Genomic DNA, 27,774 nt, shown 5'->3' with positions numbered 1-27,774 from the left:
AGTATAACTGGAACAATCACACAGTGGATTACTATAGCTTAGAATGAATCTTCCAGAACTAACATTCTTTGCACTCCAGGAAATTTCATCTGAATGACGAATGCAAAATGAACTGGGGCAGCTGGAAGAACTGACCCTTTTGTCAAAATGAAAAAAGCAGCATTGATTCATTCATGAAAGGATTGGAGTTTGTGCTGCATTGTTGTTTTATCCATTGGAGCTGCCAGCCCCCCCCCCCCCCATTTCATTCTGTTTGTATCAGTGGTGAAAATTTATTTATTTATTTTATTTATTAAATTTGTTTGCTACCTACCTCTGTTCAGGTTGCTTATCTCCTAGCTTTAAAAACACAGGTGATGAAAACAACAACAACAACATGGCCCAACTGCTTTCCATAACAGGTCATGAATAGCTTTTGTTGCCAAATTTCCTTAGGTAGTTGCATATTTCAGAACATACACACATACACACACACACACACATTTATACAAGGTGAAGAAGAGCACCATTAGTCTGAGTTTCTTAAAAATTGTTAACGAACAACCTTGGTGTGTGACTGACCAAGAGATGAACAATTGTCCTTGAACCCAAAATGTCTTTCAGCTGCTTATTTTCCATTTTCAATTGTGAATGTTCATTAACTCATTGGTCTAAGGGCAAATGATATAACAATTGAAAAACAAACTAAGTACTGTATATTATAGAATACATAAATATAGGTTGTCCTCAACTTATGACCTCAATTGAGCCCAAAATTTCTGTTGCTAAGTGAGAAATTTGCTAAGTGAATTTTGCCCTATTTTATGACCTTGCCACAGTTGTTAAATGAATAACAATGCAGTTGTTAATTTAGTAATATGGTTGTTAAGTGACTCTGGCTTCCCCATTGACTTTGCTTGTCAGAAGGTCACAAAAGGCGATCACATGATCCTGCAATTGTCATAAATATGAGTCAGTTGCCAAACATCTGAAGATTGATCACGGGACCAGGGGGATACTGCAACAGTTGTGTGTAAAATTGTCATAATTCATTTTTTCAGTGCCATTGTAACTTCAAAAGGTCAGTAAACGAAATATATCCATGTAATGCCACTGCTCCAAGAGCAGAACTAGCTCTCATCAGCTTCTGGGTAAAATTTAAGGTGTTGGTGGACACTTTTACATGGCATGGGACCCAATTACTTGCAACATTGCCTATCCCCAATAGTTTCTGCCCACTGTAGTAAATCTGGCAGGGTATTATCCTCCATGAACCCTTAGTGAAACAATGTTGGCTGGGGGGGGGGGAGAAAACCTCAGAAGCATGCTTTCTGTGTCCTATCACCTGCCTTATGGAACAGCCTCTTCCCCCCCTGTTGTCTCAACCAAATGATGGAGACCTGGCTTTTCCCACAGGCTCTGGGACAAGGATGTTGATGGAGCTGCACCAGGTCTTTGGTGGATGAATATGAATTTTATCATGGTTTCAACATGGATTATTGTTTTAAATGATCTTTTTATATTGCAATCATATTGTGTTTTAATTTTGTTCTCAAACCAGACTTCCTTCTAATATATAGACCAGACATGTCAAACTTGCAATGTCACGTGACATCACGTGATGTATCGGGACTATTTTTCCATTGCTGGCAATGGGGTGGGTGCAGCTTCCCCGTGACGCGTCCAGTCTGCGGGCCGGCAGTTTGACTCCCCTGATATAGACAGTTAAATAAATTTATTTCATCCATTAATTCATTATAACACAGTAATACAATAACTGTTTGGCAGTTTAAATGTTTCTGATAATTTCCAACATAGCAGCTGCCACATAAATCAAGCAGATGTAAATCTTACAAGAACCACACCTGTTTCAGTGTTCTCTCCATGTCAATTCCTTGGCTCCATGGTGCAGCTGGATTTGCAAGACAATCCCCAGCATTTCCTCTTCGAGAAATATCTATTTTCTGCTTTCGAAGATTTCGGAAAGTCTCAGCCATCACAAGTACTCCGTCATAAGTCAGAGCAGAGGTATACTAATCAGATGGAAAAATTGTAAGTCAATTATTACAATTATGTTCAAAAATAAATCTATTAAACCTTTGATTCCTCAATTGACAAGCATTAGTTCAGCAAGCTGAGAAAGATTTCTTAGTAAACAAGGATGATAAGAACACCACATTAACATTAATAGGACATTAATATGAAGTTTAATTCTGTAGTTATGTTGCTTAAAAGGCTGCAAAAAGTTACTTCAGAATTACAAAAGGACTAGAATAAAATGGAAAGTTGGACTTCCCATAAAATGTACTTTTGGTCAGATAAGATTGGATCCAAGAAGAAAGAGTCAATCCTTTCAAGAAGGTAAAGCCAATAATATGACTTTATGACCTGTCCATGAAAGCAGAAAACCCCTCAAAGTTGCAATAGTTGATTTTGAACATAACAAAACTAATAGAAGTTGCATAACAACCAACTATGAATGGATAAAGTAAAAAATCAGAATAATTATAAAGAAATAAGATATTTGGGAATTCTTAATTAAATGGCCCATAGGGAACAATATATACAATAGCAAAGCTCTTTTAAACTCAGTTCACTAATGAATATTAAATAAGTTTCACCATAACTGGAAAGAGTTGTTTCACTCAATCTCAAAAAGGACAACAGAGGGAATATCTGTAGTTCAGGGTTGAACTGTGGAGTCCTTGGTGCTCTCTAAACTAAGCCCTAAGCTTGGTTATTTGCTTGTAGACATTTCACTACCCACCTATGCAACATGATAATTTGTTTCTTATTCAACCTCCAAGTGAAGAATGAGATCATTCTGGATATGGAATGGAATGGAATGTATCAGTCCCTGTAACAAGCCTTAGAATGATTATCAAAGACATCCTTGACTAAACTCCATCACATCTACAAACAGAAGAACTAAGACTAATATTACCACCAAAATTATATTTATCTCAGTTCTCTCAGCTTGGTCAACAGTGGGATAAAAGCCCCAGGCTGGGGAAAAACAAAGTATGAAGATTAAGTAGAAGGGGTAGGGGAACCTGATTAACACATAAAAGTCAACAGATCTTCACAATATTAGGCAATTACTTATGTTTGTATTAAGTCAAGTTATATGAAAGGTTACGGTATTTCAGATTTTAAAGTAGAATAGAACCTTAGGAGGAGTTTCTGATCCTGGGTATTCTCTCTGGTCCAGTTTCTTCCACCGTTGCATGAGTTTAGAAACCATAGGGGTATTGAAGTCCATTAACTGAAACCCTGTGATGTTGGCTCCTCCGTGCATAAATCTCTCCAGGGAAATATCTTTGAATCCCTATGAGAAATAAATTTCCATCATATTGTATTTTAATACAGCATGTCATTAAAACTTTTTCACTGGTATTTAGTCATTACAACAGTTAAGTTAAAAAGTTATATTTTATTATTCAACTCTTTTAATCTGATCTTCAGGTGTGTTTAAAATGAATATAATTGTTCTATTTTCTAACACAACATAATGCATTTATTTATATATACCTTGTATAATTGTTCACTGATATAATTCTAGAGCTGGCTCCACATTGACTCATATTTAACACAGACTATTGAAAAATAACCAGTTTCATTGCTTCTATTTTTCCCTTAAAGGCATCCCTGAGGCCATGAGATCTTTCTTAGATCTCTCCTCTAAGGATGGAGAGAAAAGTTTGTATAGTATTCATACCGGTATATTCTCGCATAATCACTGCAAAAACTTTTGGGGCATTTTTCCCCCTGATCTTGCAATTCTCAGGCTTGAAAATGGGACAAAATATGGTGTTCAGCCCTTGTCCCATACACTTGTCACAAACTGCCTAGTGTACATCAATTTCTTGCTGTAGGCTAGTATCCTGGTTTTAATGGGAGTGAAGCAAACTACCCGAAGGATGAAAAACAAATTGTTCGTTCTTGCTTAGTATGGACACAGAGATTTTGGCTCTGTCAGATACTCAATAATTGGCTTTTTCCATTGCAAGCAGTCTCATTCCAGCCCAGCAGTATTGCAATTGCCAGTACAAACACAAACATATAAAAATAAAATTATTATACTAGAACTATCTAATTAAGTATAAATACTTGAAAATGAGTTCACAGAGGAAAAATAATAATAATGTACACCATATATTATAATAATAGCTGCAGAAAATAATTACTAACCTTTTTTACAAACTTTTCTTTATTAATCTGATTTGCATAGACAAGTTAACATTGCATGAACAAAGTCAACATTACTGCAAAGTATCTTATTATTTTTTTAGAAGCAGTATGATAAAGAGGAGAGAGAAACTTGCCCACAGCGAGATGCAATGATTTTGGCATCTATCAATAAATTGACAATAACTTTTTAATTCTTAGTATCACATTTAAAAATGCATCATATATAAAATATTAACACTGTCAGTAATTGGATCATTTCAAAATGTATTACTGATATTCTCTTTACTGATCACATCATTTTTATTTTACAATCATACATTATGTTGATATAGGGAGTAGTTCATCCATGTATAAAAGAAGCTTTAAAAATATAAAAGTGAATAAAAAAATCAGAGAACAGTTTTTTTCATTAATTATTATGCAGATACGTTCTTGGGAAAATGTAGAATAGTATGTTTTCTAGTTATTTATTTCTATTTATTTATTTTCTATTTATTTATTTATTTATTGTATCACCTTTATTTAATACTTATTTATTTAAGTCAGCTTGAGAATAAGCTCAATGATTTACTTTTTATTGCTTTCATTTAACTTCTAAATTTTTGAAATTTGGTTTCTTAAAATGAAATATGGTATATAAATTACATATATAACAGTAGCAACTAATTGTAAAATATTCACGTTTGCTTTTTGCAGGAAAAGTTGCTATTTCTGTAAAGAAATAGATAGATTGTTCCCCCCTTTTCTCTTATCTGTTATGGGATGCTATATTTTGTTATGGTAGATCAGGACAGTTTGTTATAATTAAAATTAATGGGATTGCACTTGTGTAACATTTATACAGATATATTCAAGGTGGTATATAATTTACATAAAACCTAGTAGATGTTATATCAACAAACACATATTCATTCATTCATTCATTCATTCATTCATTCATTCATTCATTCATTCAGAGTACGTTGTCAATCGCTGAGGAAATCAGGAGTTTCAGGCAGTTAGAATGAGTATAAAGATTTATTGCAAGCTTAAGCTCTCTACAAGAATCTGAGCTACTAGGGGCCAAGGGAAATAAGTGGGAATTAAGAAGGCATGGAAGGTGATCTCTTGTGGATGCTCAGGGACTCATGACTGAAGATGCATCCCTCGGGCTCAACCTGGTCATCTCCTACACTCATATCAAAATCAGCAGGAGAGTTGATGGACCATTATAATGCAAATCCTGTTCCTTTTGAACATGGACTATGCAGGTACAAAGGGAGGAGGGTGTGGAAATTGCATCACAACACTCTTTGCTATCTTGCGTATCTCCACCATCATCACTAGATGGAAGGATTGTGCTGCATGGCCTTTCCTTGAGATATGCTCACATGGACTAGTGATAAAGAGACAAGTTTCAGGGAGGAAAGCTAAACAGAAACAAATCAAAACATGGTTTTAATGTATTAGTGCTACATCACATGAAGCCAGGAATTTCAGCTCAAAGTTAACTATGAGTTTTCAATTTTCATCACTGAATCAACACCAGATTTTCCTTTTCTGTGGTTAATTATCATTTAACTAGCTTGATATGAAATTAACTATAAAAAGGGATTCTTACCAGATTTGCAAGAATGTAATGGTAGCCTTTAACATGTTTTCCAACACTCACAATCTGTAGAAAAATAGGGTAGAAAAGAGAAAGCAATGAACGGTATACTATTCAAAGGAATAGTTATTATATTACTTATAATATGTTGACATTATTGTACACCTTCATCAAAGATAGTTTAAACATTTGAATGCTTAAATATTGGATATGAAAATATGAGAATACGCACTTGGCTTTTTAAACTACCTTGTCTCTCTCTCTCTCATACCCACACCCACACAGAGAGAGAGAGATTGGGAAAATGCTGTTGGTATATCCCCTAACTTCAACAAAGCATTCAACAAAGTGCCTCATTAATAAAATTATAAGTTGCAGGGTAGATGATAAAAAGATGGATATATTTGGCTAAATGATCTCTCCCAGTCTTGAGTACTGAAGACTGGTTTCACATCTGCCTAGAAAGCAATATCAAATGAGATGGAATGAGGCTTAGTCCCAGGCCTTGTGTTGATCAACGTTCTTATAGATAATGGGGCTGAGGAGTGGCTAACACTTTAGAACAGAGGTCCCCAACCTTTTGGGCATCAGGGACCAGTTATGTGGAGAGAGGTTTTTCTCTGAGGGGGTGTGGTTTTGTGTGCTGCCTGCATCCAGCAGATGGGGTTTTGCTTGTTTGTGCAGCTAGTTGCTGGCACCATAAATCCATGGACTGGGGGTTGGGGATCCCTGCTTTAGAGGACAAAGGAAAGATTCAATCCGAGTAATGGAGCAATGGACTAAAATGAACAGGACAGAGTGCAACATTGAGAAATGCATTTCTCCTGTATCTGGGAGAAAACAAAAGTCAAAAATAAAGGATGTGGAGACCTGATAATGGGATATAGACAAAGGACCTGAATATTTAATACATCACAAGTTGAACAGGAGCAATAGTGAAATAGTTTAAAAGTTAAATGCTATTTTCAGTTTCATTAAGTGACACATACAATCCATATCAGGGGAAATAGCAATAGCACTTCACAGTTATATACCACTTCACAGTGGTGAAGTGCTTTACACCCTTCTCTAAACAGAGTCAGCATATTGCCCCCAACAATCTGGCTCCTCATTTTACCGACCTCAGAAGGATGGAAAGCTGAGAATTGAACTGCCAAACTCCAGGCAGCCAGCACTCAGCAGAAGTAACCTGCAGTACTGCATTCTAACCACTGCGCCACCCACGGCTCTTTAGGAAGCAATTATCCTATTTAACTCTGCGTTAATCAGGCCTCACTTAGAATATTGCATCCATTTCTATACATTATTGTCCTAGAGCAAGGTCAAAGGAGAGCTACCAAGATGGTGAGTGGACTGGAAATCAAGTCTTGTAAGGAACGGTCAGAGGAATTGGGTAAATTTAGCTTGCCAAATGGAAGGTTGAGGGAAGATAAAACAATAATCTCCAATCATCTAAAGGCTTGTCAGATGGAGAAGTGCTTCTATACTGTTGTGGAAGGACAGGGACAGAACCAATGGACTGAAGGGCAGAGAAGTAAAATCAGGTTACATATTTTCAAGAATATCAGAATACTTCTTACATGGAAGCCTTATGAATTGGTATATTCTCATTCACTGGAAATCTTCAAACAGAGGCTGGATAATCTCTTGTCAAAAGATTTTAACGTATCTTGCACTAAGCAGATAACTGAAGTACATTATGACCTTTGGATCACTTTGAGTTCTGTGATTCTGTAATTCAGTGAATTAAAAAATCCCCACAAATAGGGGGCTGATAAAACTGCAGACAACCACTAGATATTAAAACAAATTAGAGTTCTCTATCTCTGTGCTGCCATGTGGCAGCTGTACAACGCTTTGCAGATCAAGAGTTGGTAGTCATATTCCCCACGCTCTTTGAGAAGAAGCAGAATTTACAGTGTAAATCTTGCAATGGAAAGGAAATTGAATTGAATGATTTGGCTTTTCCTTTCTAATAAATTCCATCATTTACTTTTTAAAAGGCTTCTTTTAAAAAGATATTGGTGGTAGACTGCCCTGAGGGTGTATGTTTTTATAACGATGTATGCATCTTTTAAATACAGAAGCAAATCAAGATGAATATCTCTTTAAGTCAAGTGTTCATATCTTGCTCAAAATAGTGCGTTCCCTTGGTAGCGTGAAACATTTTTCTCATTTGACTTTGCCTCTTTGCCCGTGTTTAAGATAAACTTTTTCTGAAAGCTACAGCTCCTCGTAATAAATAATGATTATGATATGGAGAGGCCTGTGACAGAATTCTGTAACAAGCCAGAGATGAGAAGGAAAAACAGCATGGGTTTCTCCATCTTCTGCGGTGATGCTTACATAATATGATAATGAAATGTTAGCAGCCCCAAAATGTAGCTCAGAAAAATCTAGCAACATAATTCCTGACACTGTTAAATGTAAAGTAGTGCGGAAGGGTCTAACAAATTAAAAAAAAATGGGACTGAAGTGCCAATATTGCAGCAAAAAAGACCCAGCAATATAAATTTCCAAGAGATGAAATTTCTATGCATCACCTGAAGCAAGGATAAATCTCCCACAAAACCATCCATAAAATATTTTAAGAGTCTCTAAGCAGGGAAGAAGAAGAAGAAAAAAAGATGATTTTTCCAAGCACTGGCAAATGTTCAGTACAGCTGCAGTAGCACTGAAGTGTGTCTTTAGAAAAATAATTTGTGATAGAACGGGTTCTAGAGATTCTATGAGTAGAAGGAAATCAGCAGGGCATGCCACATTGGACGATGCGCAGTTTGTATCAAATGTAGAAGCACAACAAAGAATTACAACTATCACAAAAGCATGGAGTTATGCAGAGTATATGAAAAATGTATCAGAAAACACAAAGAAAATTTTTCCCATGATATTGTGCTCTTTTTGATTTCTGCTTTTCACAACCCAGTTCTAAGAAAAGTGTTCCTACATTCACTTCGAGAGATTCTGTAACCTCCTGCCAAGATTTAAATATCTGAACAATCTATCCTGATTATGTGTCTCTACAAGTGGACACCTAAAGTAGGAATTGGTACCAAAAACCAGTACTTCTGTCTTGATCTTGGTGCACTATCAGAGATAGATCGTAAATATCATTTAGAGAAGATCAGTCACAATAGAGCTGGAGGGGACCTTGGAGGTCTTCTATTCCAACCCCCTGCTCAAGCAGGAGATCCTGTACCATTTCAGACAAGTGGCTGTCCAGTCTCTTCTTAAAAACCTGCAGTGATGAAGCACTCACAACTTCTTAAGGCAAGCTGTTCCAATGATTAATTGTCCTCACTGTTAGGAAGTTTCTCCTTAATTCCAGGTTGCTTCTCTCCTTATTTCCCACCTGTTGTTTCTTGTTTTGCCTTCTGGTGCTTTGGAAAATAAGTTGACCCCCTTTTCTTTGTGGTAGCCCCTCAAATGAAATACTGCTATCATGTCCCCCTAAGTCCTTCTTTTCTCTAGACTGGCCATACCCAAGTCCTGCAACTGTTCTTCATGTGTTTTAGTCTCCAGGCTTTTAATCATCTTAGTTGCTCTTCTCTGCAAATTTTCCAAAGTCTCAACATCTTTTTTGTAATGTGGTGACCAAATCTGGATGTAGTATTCCAGACGTGGCCTTACTAACATTTTTTTAAAGTGGTACTAATACTTCATGTGATTCACGTGATCAAGAACAACTTTTTAAAAATTTAAAACCCTGCAATAATTCCTACTGTAAATGATTGTTACAAATACAACAGATTAACAAAGTTGGCCAATATTTTCAACATCATCATTCCGCCAATGGTAGTGATAGTGATGGAGGTGGGAAGGTGGAAATATGGGAGTAACAGTTTTGAAATCTGAATTAAGAGTTATGTCTTCAAAATTCATAGCTTTTTCTCTTAGTCACTGTACCTCTCTGGCATTTCAATCTATAGCAAATTGGTATATTAGTATTCATAACATGTCAGAATAATTTATTTCTTATTGTCAATAGTTGAATAAACTATTAAGAATTCTGTGAGGCTACACAGGACCAACACAGGCAGATGTTCATCTCTTAAGCTCATTCAAGATAACCTTCACCCTAAAACCTTTTTCACTCCAATGCAGAGGCATTCTTTTTCTGACATACATGTCACAACTTTCTGTGTAAGTTGCTCTTACACAATTTTTTAAATCTTCCTAGCTACCTATCTAACCCCACATCTCCTCCACTATGGTGCAAAAAATGAGAAAGTAAGTGAATTTTTAATATTAACATTGAAAATGGTTATGTTTTATCAAATTCCCTGAAATCAATATGGCCTAAAATGGGAATAGATAAATAAATGGCCAACTCCTAATCAGTGGTGGGATTCAAATATGTGAACAACTAGTTTTCTGTGTGGATGCCGCTTCTGGAAGTCCATTCGGGGCTTGGGCAGCAAAAAATTAGCTACTGGTTCTGCCGAAGTGGTGCGAACTGGCTGAATCCCACCACTGCTCCTAAGTCATCAACTCTTCTTTGCAGCCATGCTCAGAATTTTATTTCCAAAGTTGGTGTCTTTTATCTCCCTCCTTATCTAGTCATTGTAGGCAGCAAAGGCTGGGATTGGTTTTTATGAAGTGGTGTTAAGCTGACCAGCAGGACTGGCTGAAACTCTACTTATTCACCCAGTTTTCTTTGGACAAATGTACTTTAGTAAAGCATTTCCTAACCTAATTTTTGGCAAGTGAATTAGGGAAGAAGAGATAATCTTTATAAAAATTTGTCTTATAGAAAGAACACAAATGCAAATCTGCACAATAAAGTTTTCAATAAAAAATCTGTTTCTTAATAGAAATATTTTAATTTAGGGAGACGTTTTTAAAATCCACAGTAAGGCATCAAAGGGATCAATCTACATATCTCAATATTAACTTCTACTTACATTTTTCAATGCAAAATGAGTGAATAACATTTCCATTGTGCCCTTGCAAATGTAGTTGAAACAAAAGGTCACCTAGGTAATTGCTGATAATTCTGTGTGTAGATAAATTGAGGCAGAAAGGTAGGAATTAATTGCTAGGTGTTAGCAAATTATTTATGGAAATGACTTACAAAGGAATAAGTATTCTGAAGGATCAGAAGACCACATTCTAGGAGAACAGATTTACAGGACAATTAACTTTAGTTTGATGACTTTGGAAATGGATCTGAAAACAGTGATTTTCTGCCAGGAAATCGAGAAATTGAACAACAGATGGGCATAAATTCTCAGCTGAGTAGCTGAGAATGCATCTTCTTAAACATGACAAAAGTTTCACAGGGTAACAGAATGGTTTAAAATTGAGAGATTTTTTGATGATGAAATCAGTTTCTGGATGGAATAAGCAAGGATAAATTGCACTTACAAGAAAGTTCTGATTTTTCTGAATGTGTTTCTAGCTTTTCAAAGAAACTGCACTTTGAAATGTGTTTTTTCCCAGGGAGATACAAAAACCTTTGCTTGGGAAAATTGGAACAAAACGGACTGTCCTAAGGCTTGGATCAATGAACCCTATTACTATGTTTTATCACAGGGCAATGAAAAAGCCAGTGGAATTGCTTTGTTTAGCAACAGGATGACATATTCAACCATCAGGCTCTAGAGAAATTGCTGTCTGAAGTATATAGCAGCAATATAAAACTGGGCTTAAAATGTTTCAGGCCTAATGTATAGTCTGAAGCAGGCAAAGTCAGAAATAAGGAATTTGAGGTCTTAAAGGTGCTTTTCCAAAAGGCAACAGAACTTTGTTTTTTCCTTGAGGAAGACATTTTGCCTCTCCCCCCAAAACCTTTTCAGTTCTGACTAAATGGTGGTGGTGGAGAATGGAAGGATTAATATTCTTTTTATAAATCCTTCCATTCTTTCCCCTCCCACCATTCATTCAGAAATGAAGAACCTTCTTGGATGAGAAGTGAAACATCTTTGGAAATAGAACAGAACAGAACAGAACAGAACAGAACAGAACAGAACAGAACAGAACAGAACAGAACAGAATAGAATAGAATAGAATAGAATAGAATAGAATAGAATAGAATAGAATAGAATAGAATAGAATAGAATAGAATAGAATTCCTTATTGGCCAAGTGTGTTTGGACATACAAGGAATTTATCTCTGGTGCTTAAGCTCTCAGTGTACATACAAGCAACAAGAGATAAATCATGATCATAATCATAAAATACATTCATCATAAATCATAAGATAGTCATAGGATACTAAATAAGCAATCAACATAAATCATACTAAGATACTAAATAAAACAATTAATATAAACTGTAATCTAAAAGCAACAAAGTCATAAGAAGATAAGGTAATAGGTAACAGGAAAGATGAGAAGGATAATAGTAATACAGCCCTACTAGGAAGTTTGATAGTGTTGTGGCAATTAGTTGTTTAGCAGAGTGATGGCATGGAGGAAAAAACTGTCTAGTTGTTTTGGCATGCAATGCCCTATAGTGTCATCTTGAGGGAAGAAGTTGAAACAGTTTATGTCCAGGATGTGAGGGGTCTGTAGATATTTTCACAGCCCTCTTTCTGGCTTGTGCAGTATACAAGTCCACAATGGAAGGCAGGCTGGTAGCAAATAATAATAATAATAATTCTGCAGTTCTAACTATCCGTTGAAGCCTGTGTCTGCCTTGTTTGATTGCAGTGCCAAACCAGACAGTTATAGAGGTGCAAATGACAGCCTCCATAATTCCTTCGTAGAAGTGTATCAGCAGCATTGGTATTACAACAACAGATGAAAATTTGGTAAAACAAATTAGAGATCAAAGTCAAGCGCATATAAGAAGGATATATAATGCATTGATAGAAATAGATTCAGAAACGGAACTTGTCAAAGATTGTATGATGAAATGGGCCCAGAATATTCAAGAGCCAATAACGATGGATGTTTGGGGAAAAATTTGGGTCAGAAATGTAAAATTTACTCAGGGTCAAAATTTAAGAGAGAATTTTTATAAAGTGTTTTATAGGTGGCACTTAGATCCTAAAAAATTAGCATGTATGTATCCAAATTATCAGCCTAAATGCTGGAGGTGTGGTTGTGAGGATGCAACCTATTATCATATGTGGTGGACTTGTAAAAAAGTTAAAGTTTTTTGGATTAAAATTTGGTGGAATATGCAGAAGATATTTAAGAAAAAGATAAGGTTTACCCCACAGTTATTTTTATTGGGTATTATTACTGATTGTACGGTTATAGAAACTAAATTGATGTTGAATTTAATAACGGCAGCAAGACTTTTGGTTTCGCAATATTGGAAGAAGGAGGAACTGCCTACTATAGAAGAGTGGACTTTAAAAGTTTCAAACTTGGCAGAAATGGCAAAAATTCTAGCATACCTGAAAGAACAATCGCAACAGAGATATATTTCGGAATGGAGAAGATGGATTGAATATATTCAGAATAAATATGGGACTAAAAAATTTCACCTAGCATATGAATGAATATTAGAATTATAAGATGTACTATTATTTATCTATGTATAAGGGGAGTTAAAGTGCGATAGGATTTAAAGTGTATTCATAGTTGGTTACCATATTTTAGTTTAAGCTTGTTAGAGGCAATACCCTGCTTTCAGCTCTGGGAAGTCGGGGGGGGGAGGGGGGATGGAGTATACTTAAAATGTACTGTAAAACTTTTCAATAAAAAAAGTGTATCAGCAGCTATTTGGGCAGCCTGAGCTTTCTGAGTTGGCCCAGGAAGAATCTGCTTTTTTGTGCTTTTTTGATCACATTTTTGACATTGGGTGTCCATTTTAAGTCTTGAGATATTATAGAACCTAGAAACTTGAAGGTCTCCACAGTTCATACTGTATTGTCTAGTATTGCAAGAGGTGGTAGAACAGGAGGGCTTCTCCTAAAATCTACTATTATTTCTACAGTTTTGAGTGTGTTCACTTCAAGATTGTTCCAACTGCACCAGAAAGCTAGTCCAGTTGTCTTTTGAAAAAGCACCTTTGAGATAACCATGGCCTGAAATGGCTGAGAATCTCCATAAACACGAGGAGTCTGAGACTAAGCAACACTGTTATCAAAATACTGTGCAGATGCTTTCAAAAGTCAAGGCTAAGACCCAGGCAGTAAAATCTCAGTTGCCAAGTAGGTTGGAGGAACTGAGAATAGATTTAAATCCCAGAGCTGACATTTAAACTGGTGAGATTCTGCCACAGCTGATCCTCAGTGTTGTAAGAGTTCTTTTCATGCCTTCAGTAAAAGCAACTTATTTGTGTGAGCTTCACCCTTGAATCTTCTGCAGTTAAACTCATGTGTGTGCTTGCATTCCTAGAGAGAGATTTATTGTCAAGCTCAGGGTGAAGCTCTAAATAGCAAGATCAGTTAGCCCTTACTCTCATCCTTGAGGGAGGAGAAAACACACTCAGGATTGCATGATTAAAATCATAGTGACAGCGTGACCTCATGTAAATCATGTATTACTGTATTACTCTCCAATGCTGAAAAAGTATCCTGAGATATAGAATGGCCATTTCAAATATTCGGAAATCAGAAAATTTCCCTGTATCGTGGAGTTTAGTCCCAAGCTTAAAATAAAATAAGGAATGGTTGGTTATAGTGCAATATTTTTGCCAAAGAGGATGTACTTTTTGAGTCTATTATAGAGGGTATCGCTGTGCTAATGAACTTTCATGCTGTCAAATGCAAAAAAACTATTTCTTCGTTTAGCAGGCTTTGCAGGAAAGTTACCAAATGCAAAAACTGTCCATGTACTTTAAAGACAGTGTTACTATGCTACTGAGTTTTGAATGCATGTTGCCAAATGTAATTTTTTTCCTTCCAATTTTCTAGTTCTAACAGGCTTTTTTTTTTAAAAAAAAGGGGGGACACATTTCCCCCCTTTTTATTAGTATTATATTAAAACATAATACTAAATAATAAGGAATCTAATAAGAACAATATAGAACATCAAAGCTTATGGTCGCAAAAGTAGAGTTTACAAGTGAGTAGCACAAAGCTTGAGATAAGTGAAATTGTTAAATGCCCTAAGTTCTTTAAAAATATGTCCTTGGCAGTAGACTTGAGAAAAGAAACTCTGCTGAAGATGAAAGAAACAGTTACTAAATAAAGAAGTTTGAGATTGATTTAATAGTTTACATTCTTTCCTTAGAATCACAGAGTTGAAAACTATAATAATAATTAAGGAGGTGGACGCTAAAACATACGGAAGAACGGTTACCGGAATTGGGTATGTCTAGTTCAGGGGTAGGCAACCTCGACTCTTTTATGACTCATGGACTTCAACTCCCAGAATTCCTGAGTCAGCTGTGACTCAGGAATTCTGGGAGTTGAAGTCCATGAGTCATAAAAGAGCCGAGGTTGCCTACCCCTGGTCTAGTTCAATGAAAAGAAGGACTACGAGAGACATGATAGCAGTGTTCCAATATTTGAGGGGCTCTTATAAAGGGATGCGGTGGCTCAGTGGGTTAGGACGCTGAGCTTGTCGATCAGAAGGTCGGTAGTTTGGCAGGTCAAATCCCGAGTGCCGCGTAGCAGAGTGAGCACCTGTTACTCGTCCCAGCTTCTGCCAACCTAGCAGTTCGAAAGCACGTAAAAATGCAAGTAGAAAAATAGGGACCACTACGGTGGGAAGGTAACAGCGTTCCGTGCGCCTTTGGCGTCTAGTCATGCCGGCCACATGACCACGGAGACGTCCTCGGACAAGCGCTGGCTCTTCGGCTTTGAAACGGAGATGAGCACTGGCCCCTAGAGTTGGAAATGACTAGCACGTATGTGCAGGGGAACCTTTACCTTTACCTTTATAAAGACAAGGGGGTCAAACTATTTTCCAAAGCACCAAAAAGCAAGACGAGAAACAACAGATGGAAACTAACCAAGGAGAGAAACAACCTAGAACCAAGGAGACAGCAATCAACCAGCTTGCCTTCAGACCCTATCTGAAAAGGCATAGGGTCTCCTGCTCGAGCAGAGGGTTGGACTAGAAGATCTCCGAGGTCCCTTTCAACTCTATTACTCTGTGTTGTATGTTCCATCTTCATGGTCAGCTATTCCAACTTCCTGCTGAAATGGGTGTCCAGAAGGCTTTAGCCTTTGTCAGTTCATGAGGCAACCTACTTCATTTGCTGACACCAATTACTGCCAGGAAAAACATTGTGCTGTCTAGCCCGAATCCACTTCCTGAAATTTCAGACCTGTCCTACAAGATTACTAAGAATAAAAGCATTCCTCCCACTAAATGATCACACTTCCATCTCTATATACAGATAGGCAGTGAAGTCACAAAAATAAAACACGTTGAAATAATGATGTGAAATTGAGACAATTTAAGCAACTCTGTATTCAGGCCATAAATAACCATGTTTGGCAGTTAGTTAACTGGGGAAAGTCTGAATTAACTAACAAGCTGTAGTGAAATTAAACCATCATGTTTCCCTGTTAAAATCTGTGTGATCATCATTCAAATACTATATAAAGAAATAGCTGAACAATTTAATGAGAATACTTTTTTAAAAAAAATATATTTAAACCTGGTCAAGGTCTGCAGAGTATCTATTTCTCTTTAATTTGTCTAGATACATGAAATAACATTTGTGGCTCACAACACATTAAAGCAAATAATACTAAAATAATAAAATAAAATAAAATTGTTTCCCACACTGACATAATGTCTGTGCATTATAGTTTCTGCTTCATTTAAAAATACTCCACATAAACTCTATTTTTCAGATTATTCACATATTCATTAACTCTGAAGGCAATTATGATGGTATTTTTTTTTAAAAAAGAAAACCAGCTGAAATCTCCAGCTCACAACATATTTTAATGAGGCAAAAAGCTCAGTATCTTGTTTAAAAACTAGCAGCATAATAAAATAATTGGCAATACCACTAGATGGCACTCCTTTGCTGCAAGTCACAACTGGTACAACAAACTTTGTTTTTAGATCTTTAACAAAAAATGAAATCCATCTCCTTTTCCAATCAATAAGTATGGGATATACATTATTCATGACCTTGGGAATTAATTTAAGGTCTTTTAAATGAAGCATGAATCCTGAGGTTGTATCAGTACACCTCTTGATTGGTGGGATAGGAGATAGGCAACCTACGTTGATTTGCAGAGTCTTCTCAATTGGAGATTAATGGCATGATTTAAAATTGGATTTCCATTGCACTATGTTAGTATTGGACAAAATATGCCAAAACTGCCTTAGCAGAGAATGTTGCATGTGGCAGAAGGTAGGACTGAGTTTGGTAACCAACTGTGGTATCTGTGGTATCCAAAGCAGAACATTCAGACTCAGTCACAATTTTGTTCCATACAGTATTAACCTTGTGAACTCTCAAGCTTCCTCCTTCTGTTATGTATTCAAGATGGACAGTGATTAATATTTATATGTTACTTATATGTAAGGATGTAGGTCTATATATATGTTGTATATAGTATGTTTAAATGTGTGTTATGTATGTGTACACTTTGAGAGCAAGCAACTAAATTTCATTTTTAAAGTGTGCCATTGTGCCCACAGTAAAAATTACAATAAAGGTTATCTATCTATCTATCTATCTATCTATCTATCTATCTATCTATCTATCTATCTATCTATCTATCTATCTATCTATTCGGACCGGTTTGGACTCCGACTGGGCAGTATCGGACGATCAGGACACGAGCGGTCTTGTCAATGTCACCTGGGAGGAGTTCGATCCTGTGACTCCGGAGGAAGTGGACAGGATCATGGGGAGGCTGAGCTCCACCACATGTTTATTGGACCCGTGCCCTTCCTGGCTGGTTTATGCAGCCCGGGAGGGGACACGAGGCTGGTTCCAGGCGGTTATATCTGCTTCTCTGAGTGAGGGTAGTTTTCCCGCCGCCTTGAAAGAGGCGGTGGTGAGACCTCTCCTCAAGAAGCCTGCCTTGGACCCGGCTGTTTTGAATAACTTTCGTCCGGTCTCCAACCTTCGCTTTCTTGCGAAGGTTGTTGAGAGTGTGGTGGCGCATCAGCTCCCTCTGGTCCTGGATGAAGCGGATTATCTAGACCCGTACCAATCGGGCTTCAGACCCGGGTACAGCACGGAGACGGCATTGGTCGCGCTGGTGAATGATCTCTGGAGGGCTCGGGACAGAGGATACTCCTCTGTTCTAGTCCTATTAGACCTCTCAGCGGCTTTCGATACCATCGACCATGGTATCTTGCTGCGGCGTCTCAGGGGATTGGGAGTGGGAGGCACGGTTTTTCAGTGGTTCTCCTCCTATCTCCTGGGACGCTCGCAGTCGGTGTTGGCAGGAGGGCAGAGGTCGACCGCGAGGCCTCTCGCTTGTGGAGTCCCTCAGGGGTCGGTCCTCTCGCCCCTTCTGTTCAACATCTACATGAAACCGCTGGGTGAGATCATTCGTGGTTTTGGAGTTGGGTATCATCAGTATGCTGATGATACCCAACTTTTCATTTCGACCCCAAACCACCCCAGTGATGCCCTCGACGTGATGTCCCGGTGCCTGGAGGCGGTCCGGGTCTGGATGGGGAGGAACAGGCTTCGTCTCAACCCTGACAAGACGGAGTGGCTGTGCGTACCGGCATCTCGGGATATTCAGGATATCCCACCCCTCATTATGGGGGGTGAGTCTTTACCTCCTGTAGATAGGGCTCGCAACTTGGGAGTCCTCCTAGACTCACAACTCTCCTTAGAAGATCATATTGTAGCTGTGACTAGGGGGGCGTTCGCCCAGGTTCGCCTGGTGCGCCAGTTGCGGCCCTATCTAGACCGGGATGCCTTGCGCACGGTCACTCATGCGCTCGTGACCTCTCGTCTTGATTACTGCAACGCTCTCTACATGGGGCTACCCTTGAAGACCACTCGGAGGCTCCAACTGGTACAGAATGCAGCCGCGAGAGTTGTATTGGGAGTCTCCCGATACTCCCGTGTTACACCTCTGCTCCGCGAGCTGCATTGGTTACCAGTTGTCTTCCGGGTGAGGTTCAAGGTGTTGGTAATGACCTACAAAGCCCTCCATGGCATGGGTCCAGAATACCTTGGGGAGCACCTGCAGCCGGCGTCAACTTCCCTCCGCCCAGTACGCTCCCACAGAGAGGGCCTCCTCAGGGTGCCGCCGGTCAAAGAATGCCGACTGGTGGCCCCCAGGGGGAGAGCGTTCTCTGTGGGTGCACCGGATTTATGGAACCATCTTCCGGTTGAGCTCCGGATGGCGCCCGATCTCCGCTCCTTCCGGCGCGACCTTAAAACCTATCTTTTTAAACAAGCTGGCCTGGCCTGATGGGACGGGGTGGGATTTTTATTAACGACTTCAATTTTAAACTTGTATTATTTCTGGGCATTGTTTAATTATGTTTTAATAATCTAATTTTAACTTTTGTATCTAATTTTTATGTATTGCCCTGTTCACCGCCCTGAGTCTCTTGAGAGAAGGGCGGTATATAAATTAAATAAATAAATAAATAAATAAATAAATAAATAAATATCTATCTATCTATCTATCATCATCTTTTACATTTTACTAAAAGATAGTTCTGGTTGACCATAATGTCACACATCTGCTGACATCATGGCATATGGAAGATAGCAACTTGATGAAATAACAACAACAACAACAACAACAACAACAACAACAACAACAACAACAACAATAATAATAATAATAATAATAATAATAATAATAATAAAGTTGGAAGGGACCTTGGAGGTAATCTAGTCCAAACCCCTGCTCGGGCAGGAAACCCTATACCATTTCAGACAAATGGCTGTCAAGTCTCTTCTTAAAAACATCCAGTGTTGGACCATTCACCACTTTTGGAGGCAAACGTCCACAAGTTACAGTAAAAAATGTCAAGATGGCAGTTATTAGGGTATGATTGACACTCTACTCATTTTTAATATGTATTACACATAAAACCTCCCCCAATAATTACGATGTGAAAATGATGAACATCATTTAGAGAGAGAGAGAGAGAGAGAGAGAGAGAGAGAGAGAGAGAGAGAGAGAGAGAGAGAGAGAGAGAGAAATGGTGAAACTAAGAGAAAGAAGAAAAAAACAGAAATGAATGAAATTAGTCTGACATTGGAGAGTGATTCTGGTGCAGGTAAGGTATATGTTCAATTATGAATGAACTATAGGGGATCCTCAACTTAGTGACCATTTGAAGTTATGATGGACTCCCCGGGATTACATATAATCTGTTGTGGAAATTCTGATGCACCCCACCATATTACCATGCTCAGCAACTGGTCCACATTTATGGCCTTTTGCAGTGTCCCACACTCATGTGACCACATTTTATGACTGTTTTTGTTGAAAACTGGTATTTACTTCCTGGTTTTGGCAAGACCAGCCCATAGCAAAAAATTGGTTTGCTTAATGACTGCAGGTTTTACTTAATGACTGCTACAAAAAAGATTGTAAAATTGGGCTGATCACATGGGTGACCTGTTTTATGCCCATCACGACTTACGACCATAATGGGCAATCTCCATTATGGTCGTAAGTCAAGGACTATCTGTAAAATGCATACCAGAAACAGGCATGGGCAAAATCCAGCAATTGTCTAAAGTACTCAGGATGTTTTGTTTTTCCCTCTGTATCATATCAAATTTTCTTTAAACCTCAATAGTCTGGAGATGGTTTGGTCAGATAAGAAAACATGCCTGTATGAGAATAATTGCTGCAAAGAGGAAGAGAGAGAAATTCTCTGTAATGTGCAGACAGAAAAAGATGGTGGCAAAGTTTCTAGGCTGAGCATAGAACATTTCATGCTAGAAGAAAAGCAGAGAGAAAAAATCTCTTAAAGCAAGAGAGTGAATGGGATTAAAAGTAAAAGTGACAAAATGATTTATGATGAACCTGAAGAAAGGGCAAGCTGGATGGAGAATTTTAGAGATCTGCATCGGAATGATCATGGTATATCAAAGAGTGGAACTGAAATGAATCCTATTAATTTTAGTGTCCAAAAAGAATGTATATAAAAGGATTTACAAATGCTTTGAGAATATTGAAAAAGGATAAGACTGCAAGTGTAGATAATGTAACTGGACAAATGTTAAAATATGAATATGGTTCACTTATGAAGTGACTAAATGACTTATTTAACATGTGCTTCATGAAGATGGTATCTCTGGCTGGTGACTGCCATTATCCCCAAACAAAGAAAAAGGTAGCAACTGTGAATGCAACAGCTAGAGATGAATTAATTTCTTGAGGCAGAATTTTAAGTGAAAGGATTTAAGAGGGGACAGCAGAATGGCTTTATGCCAGGTAGGGCTGTATAAATGTGTGAACATGAGAAAAGGAGTTAAGGAACCAGTTAGGTCTAACAATTAAGGCACCAGGCTGGAAAGTGGGAGACTGTGAGTTCTACTTCTTAACCATGAAAAACTGGCCGGGTGACCTGGGGCCAGTCAATCTCTCTCAGCCCAACTCTCCTCACAGGATTGCTGATATGGGGAAAATAGGAAGAGGAAGGTGTGTTGAATATGTTGACCATCTTATTCATAAAAACAATAAAGGCAGGATACAAATAAATATATAAATAAAAATAAATAATTGTATATCTACTGATTTAGAGAAAGTGCATGATAAAGTGAGGAGACTTGAATTACAGGATGATTTATATGAATATAAATAATTGAAGTTATTTATAGTCATATTGAAGTTATGCTGAACTTAATGGATGTACTGTGTTTCCCCGAAAGTAAGGCCTACCCTGAAATTAAGCCCTAGCTTGATTTTGGGGGTGGGCCTAATATAAGCCCTACCCCAAAAATAAGCCCTAGTTTGGGGGCGAGGTGCATGCCTAAAAATCAAGCTAGGGTAGGAGTGGGGGTGATGGCGCTGCCCCATGCGCCCCACACCACTTACCAGACCTCCCATGAACCGACATCTGCCTCTCCTCACTGGCCCACTTCTTCTGCAGCCTCCCCCCGGCCTGCATTTCGCAGCCAGAGGCCTTTCCGAAAGCTCTCTACAGCTGAGAACCAAGCTATGGAGTTCCATTCTCAGCTGCAGAATGAAGCTGCTCCTTTGGTCGCAGAAGAAGCAGGCCGGCTAAGGAGGCTGCAGGGCTGTTGTTGCTGCTGCTGTGAGGTGAGTAGAAACGAACCCCCCCCCTCAAAAAAAAAAAGACCTAGTGCCTTTTTTGGAGGCAAAAAAAATAAAATAAAAAATAAGACCGGGCTTTATTTTCAGGGAAACATGGTAAAGTATTCAAACAAATACAGTTTAAATATTAAATGACAGTTTATAAAAAGGTTTATGGAAGCAAGGATGACTTGCAAGTATAGGAAAGCACGTGAATGGTTTGGTATAAAATAAATGTAGCTGTGTTTCCTTTTATATTTCCTTATCTTATGATTTACTTCCTTTGATTTACCATTTCTTATTCCTTTTCTGCTTTGTGCGAACTTTTGTAATGTTGCTGACCAGGGAAGAGAATTGTGTGATGGACATGTATGGTTACTAAGCATACATGAAAAGACAGTGAAAACTACAAAGCTATTGGCCTTCTTAATTTGCTTACAGGAATAAAGAAACTGTAAATATCCAGAATGCTTGATATGAAATCAAACTGATAGTTAAGATGACAGCCTGTGCTGTGCTGAATGTTCCTTCCCTTCTACCCCATCTGAAAAGGGGATAACACTGCAATCCTATGTTAGTATAATTAGCCTTTCCGAATTTGATGGGACTTACTCCTAGGTAAAAGTATTGATCAATAAAGGAAATAAATGGAAAAGCAAAACTGAAGGGCACCATCATCCATTTGAAGTATGAATGAGAGTCATATTTATCTATTTCTCATTTTTTAAAAACTCATTAGAAATGTCACTTTGGTTTAGTAAGTAGCTTGGAACTGTTTTATTGCATTTGGTATACTTACAGAGCACAGTAACTTATTAAAAGCCGTAATTAGGGATTGATTACTAAAATGGCAAATGAGAATAAATGTGAATAAATGATGAAAAATGAAGCCAAGGGAATTCTAAGAAAATATACGTGATGTCTGAGTCTGAATTAGCTGTGATTACTGAGGAAATGGATTTAGGGAAGAACATAGATGAACACTTACTGAAAATGTCAACTCAATGAAAAAGGCAGTGTTAGGAACTGCCAGGAAGAGCCTGAAATTAAACTTGCCACTCATAATGTTTTTATAGAAATGAATTTTCTATAAGATTATCATCAGGCTGTACCATTCTTCAGATTTAAGGGGAGAAGGTGTTTCAAAGCACTGGCAGCCCCTTAAGATAATCCATCTGGATCAAAGATGCAGCTGTTTTAAAGAGGTTCTGACAGTTTCTACATACTAATCCTATTTGCCTGGAAGCAAATTTTTCACCTTCAAAGGCCAAGTCTCAAGCCCTAGAATATTCTACTTGTATTTCAAAAAGATTGTCATACCAGCACAAACGCTACATAAAATGTGAAGATAATAAAAAAAATATGGCTTGAAATAGTTTGCTTCTTCCGTTCTTCTAGACTAGAACCTGGGATCATCCAAGAATCTGCAATATAATGGAGACAAAGGGTAATTTTCTTTTTACATAATGCATATTTATTCGTGAACTCACAGCCACAAAAGGAACTGAAAGTCAGTAGTTTAGATGACTTAGGAAAAAAAACTGCCAATGGGCAATAAAGGCTTCACTTTCAATGTCTCTTTTTCCCCCAGGTTGTATGCTAAGGAAGGATTATAACCCTTAAATTATAACAAGAAAAACACATGGAGGTGACTCCTATCCAAAGATCTTAAAACCTTGGGAAAATTCTTCACTGACCGCAGGCTCACTCCTAGCACCAGCAACTATGTGCTTCCATCTTAACAACAAACTAGCATACAAAACCCTGAAATATCTACTTAAACAACAGCTTACTCCCCTATGATCCCCATCCAAAGTACCCTGGAGTAACATTGGACTGGACTCTCTCCTAAAAGAAACACCTAGAGAATACAGTGCCAAAAATAAATACTTGTAGCAACATACTACAGAAATTATGCGGAACTAAATGGGAAGCTTCAGCTGCCACCCTCAGGTCATCAGCCTTAGGGTTGATCTACTCTGCAGCAGAATATTGTGTCCCTATGCATGGCTTAACAGATGTCATGCTAGTAAGTTGGATACCACGCTCAATGACACCATGAGGATGTATTAAAACCATTCCAACTTGCTGGCTTCTGAGCCATAGAGCACTGCTAGCTTTACGAAGGCAAGATGCACAAGTGAGAGAATACAGAAAAATTATGAACAACTCGCTCCTACCGGTATGCATGCCAACCTTCCTCATTTATCAGCAGGAAGACTCAAATCCAGGAAGGCCCTACTGGCACTTGTGCAACGTCTGCAAGTGGAAAACCAAATGGGTAGCTGAACGCCCAGTTATAGGAAGACATATAAATGACCCCACAAAAAGGTGTCAGGCTTTGAACTACCACGTCAGCACTGAACAGGATTAGCACCTCACATGGTGTCTGCCAGGACTCTCTGCATAAATGGAGCATAGTATCCTCCTCTCAGTGTGACTGTGGGGTCCCATGTCAAACTGTAGATCACATCGTGACCAGCTATAAGCTAAGAACATATAGGTAAAGGTAAAGGTTTCCCCGCACACGCGTGCTAGTCGTTTCCAACTCTAGGGGCCGGTGCTCATCTCCATTTCAAACCCGAAGAGCCAGCGCTTGTCTGAGGACGTCTCCGTGGTCATGTGGCTGGCATGACTGGATGCCAAAGGCGCATGGAACGCTGTTACCTTCCCATCGTAGTGGTCCCTATTTTTCTACTTGCATTTTTACGTATTTTCGAACTGCTAGGTTGGCAGAAGCTGGGACAAGTAACAGGCGCTCACTCTGTTATGCGGCACTCGGGATTCGACCCACCAAACTGCCGACCTTCTGATCGACAAGCTCAGCGTCCTAACCCACTGAGCCACCACGTCCCTTTAAGAACATGTACCACTCTAGTATCTGATTTTTTAAATATAAACAGTGCTGTGGTTCAATAGTTAGATGGCCTAGACCAGACATGTCAAACTCTCAACGTCACGTGATGTCGCGCAACGTATCAGGATGGTTTTGCCATCCTGGATGATGTGTCTGGCCTGCAGGCCAGCAGTTTGACACCCCTGGCCTAGACATTGATATTTGAACATAGATCTTTTTGACATTTATATTTTATTGGGTTCCACTAATCTAGTTGAAATGTTAATTTATATTGCTAGTCCATGTATATGCCATATGCTAAATAAATAAACAAACCCTTAAGTCCAGTTTCTTGAAACATCAGACTGAAAATGTAATATGGGACTACACTGACCCTCAGCTAGACCTGTTTCAGAATTACAGGCAAGGTCAGAATCACAATTTTCCTTCTCTCTTCCCAATCCCTGTTATGTCTTTTAAATTATAAATCTAAAGGCAAACATAGCTTTATTATTTTTTGTTAGCTGCTCTGAGAATCTTTTTAGAGGAAGACATGAATAAAAATAATTTGAATGAATGAATACATGGAGCCTTTCCCAATATTTGTGTTTCATGACAAACAAACCATAGAGATTGTGGTATGTTGCAGTTGGCATACAGAATATGAAGATTCACTGGTTATCGATTAATGAAGAATACTTAGGAAAAAAGTTTTGCAAAGAAATAATGAAAATGCATTTTTCTGCCCGTATGTACATATGTATGCATGGATGTACAGTATACTTGGTGCCTTTAAGTCTGTGTTCTCTCCTAGTTTGGCAGGACAAGCCCCTGTAGTTTTCTTGGCAATATTTCAGAACTCATTTGCCATTGCCTCCTTCCTAGGGCTAAGAGAGAGTGACTGGCCCAACATCACCCAAATGGCATTGTGCCTAAAATATGACTGGAGCTGATGGTCTTCTGGTTTCTAAGCTCATCCCTTAACTATTATAACAAACTGGCTTTCTAATAAAAATAATAGCTAATGGGAAAAAATATACACATGGAAAAGAAAATTGAGTTTAAAAAGAAAAAAAGGTATGATCACTACTGAATTCTACTATAGTAGTAATTAGATAATAACCGATAGAAAGAGAGAGAGAGAGAGAGAGAGAGAGAGAGAGAGAGAGAGAGAGAGAGAGAGAGAGAGAGAGAGAGAGAGAACAGTAAGATCACATTGTGCTTGCTGAATTTTGTTGCGTGAAATGTGATTGTGTTTCAGACAGACTGGTAACTGGTTATTGGGTATGTGTGGCTTTTCAATCAACCGATTTACCAAAAGTAGGCTGAGTGGAATCAAACTATGAGACTACTAGTGAAAAAATACTAACTGCTCTTTGGTTTGCAGAAAAAAATCCAAGTCTGCTCTAAAATTGAGAAAGTTAAATTGATATAGACAAAGATACTCTGTAAGTTCTCTCAATCTTTGAAAAACTTCCTGCCATTGAAAAATAATAATCAGTGGATGGGCTTGCCTCCAGTAGTTGTGGGTGTCTATCACTGGAAGTTTTTAAGAAGAAATGGAACAGCAATTTGTCTGACATTGTATAGGATCTCCTGCAGAAGCCCTCCAAGTTCCCTTCCAACTCTGTTATTCTGTATGACTATATGTCTGGACTGATTTTAACAATCCAATAATTTTGTACCGCACATTAAAAAGGTAAAGGTTTCCCCGCACATGTGTGCTAGTCGTTTCCAACTCTAGGGGCCACTGCTCATCTCCATTTCAAAGCCGAAGAGCCAGCGCTTGTCCGAGGACGTCTCCATGGTCATGTGGCCACACATTACAATGGGACTATTAGCATATATGCCCACTACTGTCTTCCAAACTATTGCTATGGCAATCTGTTCTGTCAATAAATTAGTGTTGTAATATGATTTATTAGTGATACTGATTTGTATCTTCTTGGGAAACAAATGTTGGTGCTATTATTATTATTGTATCCTCCCCCCCCCCCAAAAAAAGCCAAACTTACAACGACAATAGCAGATTCATTTCTTTAGCCAGATTTCAAGTATATTGTCAATGTAAATGTATGCATCTGTAGAAGCTAACATCTTTGTGTTAATAAATGTACTTGTGTGAGCGAGAGAGATTTATCAAAAGAGTGTTTGAAGGGAGGGGGAGTCCATTACTGCTCTCTAAAGACTCCTTTCTTTGAAGAATTGTGTACCTGCTTTATATGTGACCTATATTCACCCACATTTCAGCTAATAGGTATTTCACCATTATATTTCATTAAGCCCTAGAATATACTGCTTCCATTCATTTTCCTGGGTGAATCAAAACATTGTTTTATTGGAATTTCCCATTTATACTCAAAATGGAGGCAATTGTTGATACTAATTAGCAGATTATGTATAAAAGTGGAAATGAGGAAAATGTCTTCTTGACAGACAGGACAGAATAAATGCCAAAAAAGAGACTCTACTTCTAAAGCAATGCTAATGTGTTTCTGGTTGCATTAAAAGCAAGTATTACCTGTTCTAAGAGATTCTGAAGTCTCTCTATTTCGCAATCTATTACAAATTTTTTTTCTTGTCTTCGGTCCAAATCTTCTAAAAGCTGCCTGTAGCTTGCATCGTTAAAATTCTCCACACATATGGCACTAACTTGCCAGCTTTTTTCGCCTGCTGTTTCCATAATAGCTTGAAGTATTGAGTAACCTAAAAGAAAATGAAACAATACACTTAATGACGTAGTTCTTGCATTTTGTGAATCACAAGACTGTTTGATCAATATCCTTTTTCTTATAACGTTAGTGGGGAGTTAAAATTTATAGTCATTAACCAGACTGCATTTTTTCTTCTCTCCCTACTACACACACACACACACACACACACACACACACACAAATATACACAGAGCACTGACAATTGCTTAAAGACTGTTCAGTTTATTAAATATGCAATAATAGATAAGTTAGGCTTTTGGTTTGAATAGGAGTGTATTAAGTTGAAAGGCCCAGACTATTGCACAAACTTTGCTTGCCGGTGTGAACTGAAGCCTAAAATATCTGATAGATTATTAGGCTGTTCAGCCTCAATTTTAGGCAATGCTTGTTGTAGCTT

The 27,774-nt window shown here is 38.2% G+C and overlaps 1 protein-coding gene across 3 annotated transcripts in view; it reads right to left on the bottom strand.

Annotated features, from left to right (window-relative positions):
- The window catches only part of GRIA4 (glutamate ionotropic receptor AMPA type subunit 4), a gene marked incomplete at both ends in the record, with an annotated part of 287,382 nt that overhangs the window by 78,291 nt on the left and 181,317 nt on the right, over positions 1-27,774 (bottom strand). For all 3 annotated transcript variants that reach the window (XM_081326677.1, XM_081326676.1, XM_081326678.1), the window contains 4 exons: positions 1,845-2,012; positions 3,149-3,307; positions 5,771-5,824; positions 27,185-27,369. In XM_081326677.1, the coding sequence (XP_081182803.1) occupies positions 1,845-2,012; positions 3,149-3,307; positions 5,771-5,824; positions 27,185-27,369 (566 nt within the window). The remainder of the gene's footprint in view (positions 1-1,844; positions 2,013-3,148; positions 3,308-5,770; positions 5,825-27,184; positions 27,370-27,774) is intronic.

This window comes from Vipera berus, assembly GCF_964194415.1.
Source record: "Vipera berus genome assembly, chromosome: 4".
Taxonomy (NCBI): Eukaryota; Metazoa; Chordata; class Lepidosauria; order Squamata; family Viperidae; genus Vipera; species Vipera berus.
This window is presented reverse-complemented; position numbering and strand designations above follow the sequence as displayed.